Source organism: Gorilla gorilla, chromosome 14 (genome assembly GCF_029281585.2).
Source record: "Gorilla gorilla gorilla isolate KB3781 chromosome 14, NHGRI_mGorGor1-v2.1_pri, whole genome shotgun sequence".
Taxonomy (NCBI): Eukaryota; Metazoa; Chordata; class Mammalia; order Primates; family Hominidae; genus Gorilla; species Gorilla gorilla.
In genome coordinates this window covers 39,625,706-39,639,407 of record NC_073238.2, presented here as the reverse complement: position 1 = coordinate 39,639,407, position 13,702 = coordinate 39,625,706, and the positions used below count along the sequence as shown (strand labels likewise).

Here is a 13,702-nt window from a genome sequence, read left to right as displayed (position 1 = left end):
TTAAGTCTAAACTGACATTCACCTAAGTCCTCATTGTCTAGTTCTATCTTGATGTCCCTTTGGCCTACTACATATCTCACCACAAACATTTTTTGCTATATCTCCAACCTTGCTCAGTTCAATTGCTCAAGCCAGAAACCAGTCATCCTTGACATCCTTTCCTTCTCCTGTACTCCATTAGTTACAAATCCTGTCGATCCTACTTCAGAAATATCCTGTACTACAAGCATCCTTAAAAACCTTAGCTTAGGCCATATCTCTCTTAAGAACTACTACAACAGCATTTATTTCTCTGGTATCAGTCTCTTCTAACCTCTAATCTGTTCTTAAAATTATCTCGGTTACCTTAAAAAAAAAAAAAAAAAAAAAGCCAGGTGCAGTGGCTCACGTCTGTAATCCCAGCACTTTGGGAAGCCGAGGTTGGCAGATCACCTTAGGTCAGGAGTTCGAGACAAGCCTGGCCAACATGGTGAAACCCCGTTTCTACTAAAAATACAAAATTAGCTGGGCATGGTGGCGCATGCCTGTAATCCCAGCTACTCGGGAGGCTGAGACAGGAGAATTGTTTGAACCTGGGAGGCAGAGGTTGTGGTGAGCTGAGATCACACCATTGCACTCCAGCCTGTGCAACAAGACCAAAACTCCGTCTCATAAAAAACAAAAACAAAAAAAACACAAACAAAAAACCCCCACAAATATCCTGGTGATTCTGCCCAATTTAAGGTTCCTATTAGCTCTAGATTGTCTTTAAAATAGAGTCTAAACGCATGACATATACCTCCCTTTCCTATCTGGTCCCAACCTGCTCCTCAATTCTCAACTCTGCCCACCATTTCCACCTCTGATTTCTAAGCTCCAAAACCAAAATACTTCATATTTCCCAGAACGCTTTTATGACTGGGCCTTTGCACTTGCCACTCCTCTCTCTGAAATGCTTCCTGCCCATAAAGTAAACCATACTGTTTTCTTCCTCTGCCTTTCATGGTGCCTCCACATCTTTTAGGATATTTATCAGATTATACAAGAACATGTTAATATACCTGCCTATCCCTTTCACCTCACAACAGACTGACTGTCTTGCTCCAACCCTTAGCAGTTCCCAATGTCATCATCAAGGACCATCCTCACCAGCAGTGCCACAATATTCAATGTTCAAGGCATTATGTATACACAAGGCTGCATGGTTAGGAAGTAGTAACTGCTCAAACAATATTAAATAAAGAAATGTATGAATGACCTGCATGACTTAACCTGAAATCACTGAGAGAAAAGAAGCCAGAAACTATGCTTCTGGATTGCCCTGATCACAACTAGAAGTTCCTGCCAGAGTGCAGTGCTTTGAAATCACGTACGGGGTTACAACCTCAGAAAACAAGACTCAGGCTTGGTGTGGCTCAAGCCTGTAATCCCAGCACTTTGTGAGGCCAAAGAGGGCACATGGCTTGAGGCTAGGAGTCCATGACCAGCCTAGGCAACATACTGAGACCTTGTCTCTACCAAAAAAAAAAAAAAAAAAAAAAAAAAGGCCAGGCACAGTGGCTCACGCCTGTAATCCCAGCACTTCGGGAGGCCAAGGCGGGTGGATCACCTGAGGTTGGGAGTTCGAGACCAGCCTGACCAACATGGAGAAACCCCATCTCTACTAAAAATACAAAATTAGCCAGGCGTGGTGGCACATGCCTGTAATCCCAGCTACTCAGGAAGCTGAGGCAGGAGAATCACTTGAACCCAGGAGGCGGAAGTTGCGGTGAACCAAGATTGCACCATTGCACTCCAGCCTGGGCAACAAGAGCAAAATTCCGTCTCTAAAAAAAAAAAAAAAAAAAAAAAAAAAATTAGCCAAGGGTTGTGGTATGTGCCTGTAGTCCTAGCTACTTGGGAACCCCAGAGAAGATCGCTTGAGCCCAAGAGTTTGAGGTTGCAGTGAGCTGTGATGGTGCCACTGCACTCCAGCCTGGGCAACAGAGGAAGAACCTGTCTGATGGGGGGAAAAAAAAGCAAAAAAGAAAACAAGAAGATTCACTTGCTTGTCTTTGCAGCTAATCCAGTCCAAAACTTTGCTGATAAACAGATGTGTTGTTTTCTGTTAATAACAGGTGTAGCATCCAAATGAAGAAAGTCTGCCAATCCTTAACTTAAAACTCAATTTAAGAGCTTCTGAATGTTCTTTCATTTCCTTTTCCTTTCCTTTAACTTAAAATTCAATTTAAGAGCTTCTGAATGTTCTTTCATTTCCTTTTCCTTTCCTTTCACATTGTTTACTGCCATCCAGGTTGAAAGCTGGCTGAAACCCTAGTTATTCACATTCCCTTTAGCGTTAACACTACAGAAAGTATTATGTCTTTGGATATTAGTTCAATACCCTCAATTTTATAGATAACTAAAAGCCCCCAAACTTACCTAAGGCCTCACAAGTATTTTAGAGGCTTAATTCCAAAATTTCTGGCTTAAAGTTTGGTGTTTTTTCCACTAACTGGAGTCAAATGACTAAAAAAGTAATATGAAATAAACTTCCACATTAAAAACAATTTCTGCATTTAAAATACTTTTCTGAATTATAAAAGTACTCTACGAAGTCATTCCTTTTTTTCACTACTCAAATACTGAAAGGTTCTCCGATAAGTCACCATCTGTGATACACACTTTTTTCTATACCCCAGCTCTGTGAAATATTAGAAGAGAAAAGAGTAGAAAGATCACTCAATTTATTAAAATTATTAGAAGACCACAGAGCTGGGATCTTTCCTCAAAAATTCTTACCCAGAGTTAATCCTGTAGTTATAGTTGTTGCTATTCCTGGGGACAAAAAGAAAAATAAAATTTAATCATCAATGAAGATGACATTCTTTAGGTTTACCTGTCATAAGGGAAAGACTTAAAATCACCCTCAGGGAGTGACAACACTTCTAATTAGAACAATACATATCATAGTATCTGCCACTAATCACGCATTTTTCCCATAGCACTGGTTTTCATATTATAAGCCATACATAATTTGATTAAGGAATAAAATTTATAAAATGCAAATAACTATTGCTTATAACAAAATTAAGCAAGACCAAAAAAAGCAACTCCAAACAAAATGCTATACTGAGCTGTCTCAAGCAGCTCACTGACTAATCTGCTCATATTTATTCCTGTAGTTCTTCCATTTTCTAGATGTGGCTGTGAAATGTGCTGCACTCAAAGCTGGAAGATCAACGCAAAAAGTAGTAAGAATGACCAAGAGGCTCTAAGGGTAGAAAATAAGGGGTAAATAAAGAACCAAACTTTTTAAATGGTCAGCTCCAGTGAAACATTATTTTTCCAGCTGTACTAAAAACAAAAACTTTCTATTGTTTTGAAACCTTCAAGTCCTTTACCTATTGCCCTTTTCCCACTTATTGTTTTAATAATACAAAAATGTAAAACATCTCTTAGGAACGTAAATTATAGACCAGGCATGGTAACTCAGGCCTATAATCCCAGCACTCTGAGAGGCCAAAGCAGGAGGATCACCTGACCTCAGGAATTTAAGACCAGGAGGAGGCCTCTTCTCTACAAAAAGTAAAAAAGTAAAAAAAAAAAAAAAAAAAAAAATTAGCCAGGCGTGGTGGTACACACGTGTGGTCCCATCTACTCAGGAGGCTGAGGTGGGAGGATCACTTGGGCCCGAGAGGCTGCGAGGCTACAGTGAGCCATGATCATGCCACTGCACTCCAGCCTAGACAACAGAGCAAGACTGTGTATCTAAAAAAAGAAAAAAAATAGAAATTATGTTACAGTAAGGGTGCTGATTATCTCATGTATGTTAATGTTCCAAATTGATAAAGCTGGCTTAAACAACAATCTCCACTAAGGAAAAACACTACATTATATAATCCAAAAATTTAAATTAATATTTGTATGTTTTCCTTCCTTATATCAGAGTAGATGACAGTCAATGATTGGGCCTATCACTAGCCCTTAATTCCAATTCCTTGCATTTCTTTTCATCTTAGCATTTACCATTTTTTAAGGTCTACTACCAGTGATGATCCTTGTAAAGAGAGATACAGGACACAATTTAGGAAAGAATATCCCAAGCCTACTCTCGGACAATGTGATCAGATCCTCCTCACCTGTATTTGTTCCTCCTAGAGTGAACCCAGTGGCAGGTTTAGATCCAAAGAGCCCGGTTCCAAAACCACTTGAAGGAGCAGATGTAGTTGCTGGAGTTGAAGTACTTCCAAGATTTCCAAAATTGAGCCCCACAGAAGTGTTGCTTATTTAAAGAAACAAAAACAAAACAAAAATCACATGCACAAAAGGAAGTCTACTAGAGCCAATATTTACTTAAGAAAAATAAAAATTAACTCTTCAAGATAATTTCATTCACGTAACATATCTAATACATTGTCATAGGACCCAAAAAGAAAAATAAATTTACCTTTAACCCACCAAGTTCAAATATGTTTCTGTTCTTCCTTAAAAATAAATCCACATGTAAAAGTAGTCTTAAAAAATACAATACCAGATTTCAGGCTGGGTGTGGTGGCTCACGCCTGTAATTCCAGCACTTTGGGAGGCCGAGGCAGGTGGATCACAAGGTCAGGAGTTCGAGACCAGCCTGACCAACAGGGTGAAACCTCGTCTCTTCCAAAAATACAAAAATTAGCCAGGCATGGTGGTGGCACACGCCTGTAATTCCAGCTACTCAGGAGGCTGAGGCAGGAGAATTGCTAGAACCCGGGAGGCAGGTCGCAGTCAGCCGAGATAGTGTCACTGCACTCCAGTTTGAGTGACAGAGCGAGACTCCCTCTCAAAAAAAAAAAAAAAAAAATACAATACCAGATTTCAAGAAAAGCAGTCTACAGCAATAAGGATTCCAGATCTCAAGGTAATCATAAGTAGGGATCACAATTATTCTGCTTTCACCAATTTTTGAAACCTAGCATATTTTTAAATGGTCATAGAAAAGTTATTTTAAGTTATCTTCACTAGCTTTTTATTGCTACATTACCACATTCATGGGGCAATGTGGTGTTGGGGAGAGCATAGAGTTAGGTATTTTACCACCAAAAAAAGCATAGAAAAACTAGTGGGGACATTTCCTGGCAAAAGTTAAACGCAAAGCAAAATCACCCTGTCTCAGGATCATGTATTCATTAACAGAAACTCTTCAGAGCACGCTGCAAAGCTTAAAAAAAGAACAGCTGATAAAAACAAGTGAAAGTGAACAAACTTCACAACTTTTCAACTACTCTTATCAAGACTCAGGGGTTCAGATTTGCTATGAAAAGGTGGGAACACAAACTGTGAAAATAAGCAAATTTTGACAAGTTGACACTTCAAAAATTATGTAGGAGATTTAAGGGAGACTATACAGCATAATGGCGAATTCTCTTTATCCTACATATTTATTATTTCCTTTGCTGCCCTTCCATAAAGAATAATCACCGTGGGAGAACCCAATGTCATTTTTAAAGTCTCAAAAGCCGTGGCAGCAGTAGTGTGGCTGGGTTCCAGTACCAATCCCCCCATGTTCTGGTACTTGTGTGCCATTACTTAACCTTTCTGAGCCTCTATTTCCTCATCTGCAAAATAGGAATTAACAGTACCCACTTCGCATTTTTTTTTTTTTTTTTTTTTTGAGACAGAGTCTCACTCTGTTGCCCAGGCTGGAGTGCAGTGGCACTCCGCAAGCTCCGCCTCCCGGGTTCACACCATTCTCCTACCTCAGCCTCCGGAGTAGCTCAAGACTATAGGTGCCTGCTACCACACCCAGCTAATTTTTTGTATTTTTACTAGAGACAGGGTTTCACCATGTTAGCCAGGATGGTCTCAATCTCCTGACCTCGTGATCCACCTGCCTCGGCCTCCCAAAGTGCTGGGATTACAGGCGTGAGCCACCGCACCCGGCCAGCAAAATTTTTTTTTAAATATAAGGGTTCAGAGCACAGAATGAATTAACTTCAATAAATGTTGTTATGACTGTTATCATTAGGGATACTTATAAATTTAACTAAACATATTATGTACAAGGCGTTATGCCAGGAATAGCAAGGGAGCAGAAAGATGTCCCCTAGTCAAGGAACATGCCGTTTACCAGGGGGATAAACAACACAAATAACTGTACTCCAAGCCAGAAGAGTTCTCCAAGTTACTTGGGTCCGGGTGTCTTCAATTTCATAATCAGCTTAAGAAGCCACTCAAATTTTTGCAAACACTGGGGGACAAGGAGGAAAAGAAATACTCAAGCAGGAGATAATTCAAGCAGTAGAAATGTACACACCTTCAGTAAGTTTAGAATTACTATAAGGCAGATTATAATCAAGTACCAAACGATGGCAAAGAGATACTGCAGAAGTTTGAGGCAAAGAGCTAATCACTGTGAGGGGAATGGAGGTGGAGGAGCTTATTAAGGGTAGAACTTGAGATGTGCCATCCATACTGAGTAGGTAAAAGGAGAAGTACTGATTTTTAAAATGTGTTTGTGTGCACCTTGGGCATATGAAGGCGAGGCAGGAGACAAAGCAGGGCGGTAAGCTCTCGCTAACAATTAAAACACAGATCTTGACCAGGCCGGGTGGCTCACACCTGTAATGCCAGCACTTTGGGAGGTTGAGGTAGGCAGACTGCTTGAGCCCAGAAGCTTGAGCCCAGCCTGGGCCACATGGTGAAACTCTCTCTACCAAAAAAACAACAACAAAAAACTTCCAAAAAACAAAAATTAGCCAGGCGTGCCGATGCACACCTGAACGTAATCCCAGCTACTCAGGAAGCTGAGGTGGAAAGATCACTTTAGCCCAGGAGGTGGAGGTTGTAGCGGGCTGAGATTGCGCCACTGCATTCCAGCCTGGGAGACAGGGCGAGGCCCTGTCTCAAAAAAAAAAAAAAAAAACCCACAGATCTTTAAACATTTAGTCTTAATTTAAAAGGTATTTTTAACAACATATTGCTACAATCAAAACTAAGTGAGATCACACACACAGAAACCTAAGTGAGCGCTACAAGCAAAAGAATATAGTATGTAATGGCTATATCCAGACAACATAGGTAGTACAACCATAAAAGGGGCATATATGCCAAAACATTTAGCTTAGCTGGTAGTAGTCTGATCGTATTGTTATTTTGACACTGTTGTGTGTATAATGTGGAGTAGGGTAAATGAGTATTTGGGGGATACTAAAACATTACTGGTGGCTGGGTGTGGTGGCTCACGCCTGTAATCCCAGCACCTTGGGATGCCGAGGTGGATGGATCACCTGAAGTCAGGAGTTTGAGACCAGCCTGGCCAACATGGTGAAACCCCATCTCTACTAAAAATACAAAAAAAAAAAAAAAAAAAAAAAAAAAAAAAATTTAGCCGGGTGTGGTAGCGTGCCTGTAATCCCAGCTATTTGGGAGGCTGAGGCAGGAGAATTGCTTGAACCCGTAAGGTGGAGGTTGCAATGAGCCAAGATCACGCCATTGCACTCCAGGCTGGGTAACAAGAGTGAGACTGTCTTTAAAAAAAAAAAAAAAAAAAAAAAAATATATATATATATATATATATATATACACAATGTCTTGACAACATAACTGAAGACATTATGAAGTATTACATAATGAAAGTTGAAAATACTGCCAAAGAAACACATCAAAATGAAATTTTTCTCTACCACAAAAGCAAGAGAGAAATTTTGGTGGCAGTGAAATTTACTAAATTCAAGAAAAACAAAAGCTACCCTAGACTTGACCAATTATTGCCTCAAACCAATGTTATCTGCCAAGGACTTGATAGGATGTACTGTAGAAAAGCCAACTTGACTCAATCACATCTGGAATGTTATTTTAACTTGCCCAGCTTGCCCTAATGCAGACTTGGTAGCTAACATAATAGCTAAGATTTACTGAGCACTTAGCAAGTGCCAGACTTGATGCTAAATATTTAAATACTTCATCTCACTCATCAACTCAGGTAATATATTATACTCCTTTTCCAGATGTGAGAACTCCCCTAAAATGACCAACCTCAAGACATCAAATCACTAGGTGGCACTAGGGGCTGTCAGGCCTCCCAACCAGCACTCTAACAAATTTATGTCGGACAGTCTCCTCTTTCATTAATTTATCCAAGCCTCTCTAAAACTTGGGTAATTTTTTATAGCTTATTACAATAACTCATTTGCTCAGTCATTCAAATTGTTATTAAAGCCCTTTTTCTATGCCAGGCACTGTCCTTGGGACTGACAATGAGGTGGTAAATTAGACTCAGACCTTGCCCTCAGGCAGTTTCTAGTCAGTGAGAGACATACATATTAATTATTCTAGTGCTGAGATCTGACAACAAACAAGTTAACAATAAATATAACAAACTGATTACAATTGTGATCAGCACTCTAAGAGTACTAGGAGAACGGAAATCTCCCCTAGACTGACAGGTCAGAAAAGGCCTCTCTGGGGAAGAGACCATTTGATATTTGCAAGGAAGGGGCTGGCAAAGCCCACCTGAAAAGACAAAAGGCCATGTTGCTAGGACAGGCTTTCTAAGATCAGGACCATGAGAGAAATATAAAAATTAATTCATCAAGTCATAAGCAACATTAAAAAAAAAAAAGAAATAGAAAATATCAAAGTGCATCCCATGAAGTAAGGGTATCTTTCTCTGAAACTTTATTTCAGTTATTTAGGGTGGTAGTTGTGTGTTTGTTTTTAACAGTGGGTCTGGATAGCTAAAATAAAAAGATGGACTCAAGATGAGTCCCCAGAGGTTCCAGCAGAAGTGGACCTTGCAGACTATGGTTAAGTTTTTTTTTCTTTTTTAAACTTCATTCTAACGATGGCGGGTAACGATTAAAGAGAGAGCAATGGGAATTTTGTTTTTCAATTACTCTGGCTACAATGTGGCACAACAGATTGAAGAAGTTGATTGGAGTAGTTTTCATCTAAAACAAGAAAGACAGCTGGTTAAAAATCTGACAAGAATCAAAATTATCTTCATAAGAATGTAAGGATCAAGAGAGCAAGACTCTTAATACCTAAAACAGAGCCTTGCACATGGGAATCTGTCCAATAAATATTTGTTCCACGAATGACAATAGCCTGAGCAGGGTTGTGGAACTGGAAATAAAGACAAAGAGAAATGGCAGAAGTAACATTATCAGGACCTGTTGTTGAGCGAGTAGAGTAAGAATAACGGAGGTATGGGTGAAAATTCAAATTTCTGAATTGACTGTGTAGTCCGTGGTTCCTCCTCCCTCCCTTTTTAAACTGCAGGTCATGCTTAAGTATTTGCCTTTTAAATCTACAGCCACATCTTTTAAGCTTCAGGAAGTATCTCGCTGATAGTGTGCACACTCCTTAACTTTATGAACCCCTCCACCTTTATCTTAAAAAAAAAATTGAGTTCTAAAGGTTAAATCTCTCATTAAAATGTCTCACCACTTTGTTTCTTTCTGGATAGTTATGTTTTTGTCGCCACCTGAACTAATGGGTTGCACAAAAACAAGGAACATGCCACCTACGTTTTGTAATTTAAGTAAAAGACAAATTGAGTTATTACAACACAACATTCTTGCATCAGATATACTAATCTGCACATACTGCAGAAAATTACCACTAATAAACACTGTAAAAAAGTGTTTTTTTTTTTTTTTTTTTAACAAAAACAGATAAGGTCCCATGTGGCACAAAAGCTTGAAAAGCTGGTTAAAAACCACAAAGTTATTAAAACACCGTCATATCCAAAACCGCAAATGCTGCAATGAAATCGGAATTATCTATCATAAAACTCCACAGTATGCTGTAATTTCATTCATTCATTCAATGTTCATTCTATGCCTAAGACTGACACATCGCTAAAGCTCCGGGGTAGACCCCAAGGCCCTTCCACGCAGTCAAGATCCCATTAGGTCCAAACAATGCCTGAACTATACATGGATTCTGGAAACCTCACAGCACAGAACCCATCCCGCCCTCCACTTCACCAGGCCGCGCTGGGCCCGGGTACCGCGGCGAGAGGCCTACGACGCCGGGCGGCTAGATTAAGTGCTTCTCTCCAGCCCCACTGGGAAGGAAGCCAGCGGGAAGAGAGAGGATGGGGACACCAAGGGGGCTTTGCGGGGGTGGGGGTGGGGGTGAATCCGGCCCAGGAAGGCGAGAAAGTGCGGTTACCTAGACGCTCCCGTTCCGAAGGAGAAACCGCCGCCTGTGCTGGTCCCGCCGGCGGCCACGGTGGTGGAGCCCAGAGTCCCGGACCCGAAGGAGAACCCTGTGGACATGTCTGGCCAGGGCTCGACGCCGTCAGCAAGGCGAAGTGGGTCTGGGACACTTCTCTCGCCTCAAAGCCGAGGCGGGCCGGGCAGCATCTCTCTCGCCCGGCACGGACCTGGCGGGAACTTCCAGCCCCAACGGCGGCGAAGGCAAGGCTGAGGGGGTGGAGCAACCACGCAAAAGTACGCCCGGCGCTCGCCGCGCGCACGTAGCCCGCCGGAAGTGTAACCGTCGCGCAAGGAGCCCGGGTACGTGAGTCTGCGACGGCAAGCCGCGCAAGGCACGCTGGGACCAGGCGGGAATCGGCGCACAGCCTAATCTCTTAAAGGAGTAGGCTCCCAGAGTTTAAAAACAATAAAACCATTTCTGTCATTTTTTAGTTCTTCTGTCGTAGCATCTGTACTGACATAATCCGCACTTTAGGGTGATGAATGTCAATTACTACTTCTATCTAGCCTCCTGCCAAAAATGATGCTCAGAATCGCAGAATCGGGGAGGTCCCTCCTGAGCATCTCCAAGCTCCCCACACAGAAAAGGAGGCGGCTTCGGGCTTTCGTTGGCTGCCGCCCCATCCCTAAGAAGGAAGGGGAGCGTGTCTGCTTCCTGAAGGTTCGGAAATCAATCGAAAATAATCCATGCAACCGTCCCACGACGTGAGCCCCACCCCTGCGCCCCAGGCCTCGCGGAGCCAGTTGGTCGCAGTTGTTGCGAGCCCGACGCCCAGCCCCGAAGGGGGCCCAGAAGAGCGTCCCAGGCGTCCGTGGGGTGGCCGGCTGTGGTCCTGGCGCCCAGAAGTGGCCAGGCCCGCTGGATTTCCTGGGATGCGGTCAAGTCCACAAATACTGTCCGTGCATCTTGATGCTGGAGGGCGGAACCTTGGGCCGAGCGCGTGTGGCTCCGCCAGAAGGGCGCTCGGACACATCCGGTGCTGGAGGAACTACAAAGTGGAAGGATTAGGAAAGGCACAACAACATGTACGAGAGAAGGCGAAATGTGAGGTGTAACTTACATTTCTAGGGTAACTCAAGAAAAATTCGCGTTTAAAGAGAACCTCTCTGGCGAAGCATCAGGAAAGGCTTCCTGGTGGTGGTGCATTCGAGGGTTGTCATCATAGTGTTAGTTTTTATTTTTCCCTCAGGGATTGTTATATTACTCTCCCAAATGGTTTTCCTACTCGTGATCTCTAACAAAATCCATCCCATAAGCAACCCCCGGAGTTTTGATCTAAAAAGCCCAATGGCTCTTTAGTTTGGCACTTGATGACCTCCGTATGATTAGTCTTTCTAACCTCATCTCACAGCTCTCCCTAATTCAGTACTTTAATCTTGCGTTGAGCTTGGGCATTGCCACCAGCTGTGGACTGAACTATTTCCCTCCTCCCCCAATCCATATGTTAAAGCCCTACCCCACCCCAATATGTTGGTATTTGGAGATGGAGCCTTTGGGAGGTAATTCAATTTAGATGAGGTCACCTTGGTGGGTCCCCCATGGCGAGATTAGTGCCCTTATGAGAAAAAACAACGAAGAGCTTGTTCTCCTCTGTGTGCCATGTGAGGACAGAGCAAGAAGGGGCTTTCACCTGGAACCCAAACTGCCCCATCTTTATCTGGGACTTAGCCTCCAGAATTGAGAGAAGTAAATGTCTGTTGTTATAGCCACCTCAGTCTATGGTATTTTGTTATATCAGCCAAGCAGACTAATACACCACCTCTGTGTTTGTATAATTAAAAAGAAACGTACATTTTATTTTGTTTTTTAAATTTAATTTATATTTTACTTAATTTTGAGACAGAGTCTCGCTCTGTTGCCCAGGCTGGAATACAGTGGCGCCATCTCGGCTCACTGCAACCTCCGTCTCCTGAGTTCAAGCGATTCTCCTTCCTCAGCCTCCCAAGTAACTGGGATCACAGGCGCACGCCACCATGCCCGGTTAATTTCTGTATTTTTCAGTAGAGATGGGTTTTCACCATGTTGGCCAGGCTGGTCTCGAACTCCTGGCCTCAAGCGATCTGCCCAACTCAGCCTCCCAAAGTGCTGGGATTACAGGTGTAAGCCACCGTGCCCGGCCATAACATTTTAAACGTCATGGAGGTCATAATGGGAAAGATAAAAAAGAAAAAAGGGATATATTTGGATTAAGATATAAATAAAAACTTCATAGTTATCGAACAGGAGGCAAAAATAAAAGATTGTTGTGAGTTTTAAAGCTTCGGTGATATAGAGAAAGCTATTTTCAGTGATGGCTATAGGGTGGTCAGTAAGAGGATTGTTCACATAAAGTCTAGGAGACTTCCTTTTGACTGAAAAGAAAAAAGATCCACATGATTTTTATGGGAAGATAGAAAGGCACTCCCTATGTCTTTTTATTTTCTCTTGTTTTCTTTCCAAAACTATTGAAGAATACCAACCTACGATTAGTAATAGCAAAATGGCTGGCACTTAAGAAATGTATAACAATGAACAAGACTTGTAATATTCACAGGAAAGAAAGAACATGTAAAAATATCATAGGGACTAATTTCCTAATAGGGGAAACTGGGTGTGAGGAATATGAGCACACAATATAATAATTCTGTAAATCTGTAACTTTTTTTTTTTTTTGGATGGAGTCTCACTCTGTCACCAGGCTGGAGTGCACTGGCTAGATCCTGGCTCACTGCAACCTCCGACTCCCTGGTTCAAGCGAGTCTTCTGCCTCAGCCTCCTAAGTAGATGAGACGACAGGCATGCGCCACCATGCCTAGCTAATTTTTGTATTTTTAGTAGAGACGGAGTTTCACCATGTTGGCCAGGATGGTCTCAATCTCCTGACCTTGTGATCTGCCTGCCTCGGCCTCCCAAAGTACTGGGATTACAGGCGTAAGCCACCGTGCCCAGCCACATCTATAACTGTTTTGAAGCTGAACGTTTATAAAAGAAATAAAGGAAATCTGACTTAGATTAAAGTTTGGGTTTTGGGGGAAGCCATTCCAATTAACAAGCAAACTATCCTTTCAACTTTGTTTTATCAAAATTTTAGTGTAGCATTTCTTGCCTTGTATCTGGCAGAATATTTTAAGTTATACTACAGTAATAAATCCCCAAATCACTCAAGGAGGAGCACTGCAGAGACAAAATCTGGAATATTTGCTGAGCAGTATTGCAATCTACCACTAGATGCACTAAGTATAAGACTAGATCTCGGAGACCCCTTCTCATCTCATATACCTTGTGCCGCTTGTCCTATTAGTGAAGAAAGAAATTACATCCTTACATTCTACAGAAATGAAACTCCAAAGAAAGCAGTTTTCAATAAGCTCAATGGTTTGGTTAGTGAATGGAAAACAGTAAAATAGCAGTAACTGAGCATTACGCATACATAAGTCTGAATCCTATCTGCAACCGAGCAGAACCATGGAGCCCTGGAATCTGGCTTAACCTTCCTGACCTAGTCTAAGTAGAGTAACAAATCCTATCCCAAAGGATCTTCTAAATATTACGCTTTTTA

The 13,702-nt window shown here is 42.0% G+C and overlaps 1 protein-coding gene across 3 annotated transcripts in view; it reads right to left on the bottom strand.

Moving 5' to 3' along the window:
• Positions 1-11,152, bottom strand: part of NUP58 (nucleoporin 58) — a 49,072-nt gene extending 37,920 nt beyond the window's left edge. The window contains exons 1-3 of one of the 3 annotated variants that reach the window (XM_004054276.5): positions 10,117-11,152; positions 4,101-4,243; positions 2,761-2,796 (exon numbers count right to left, since the gene is read on the bottom strand). In XM_004054276.5, the coding sequence (XP_004054324.3) occupies positions 2,761-2,796; positions 4,101-4,243; positions 10,117-10,223 (286 nt within the window). In that variant the 5' untranslated portion in view covers positions 10,224-11,152. The remainder of the gene's footprint in view (positions 1-2,760; positions 2,797-4,100; positions 4,244-10,116) is intronic. The other 2 variants (XM_019039827.4, XM_004054277.5) reach the window with 2 other exon arrangements.
• Positions 11,153-13,702: the final 2,550 nt, after the last annotated feature.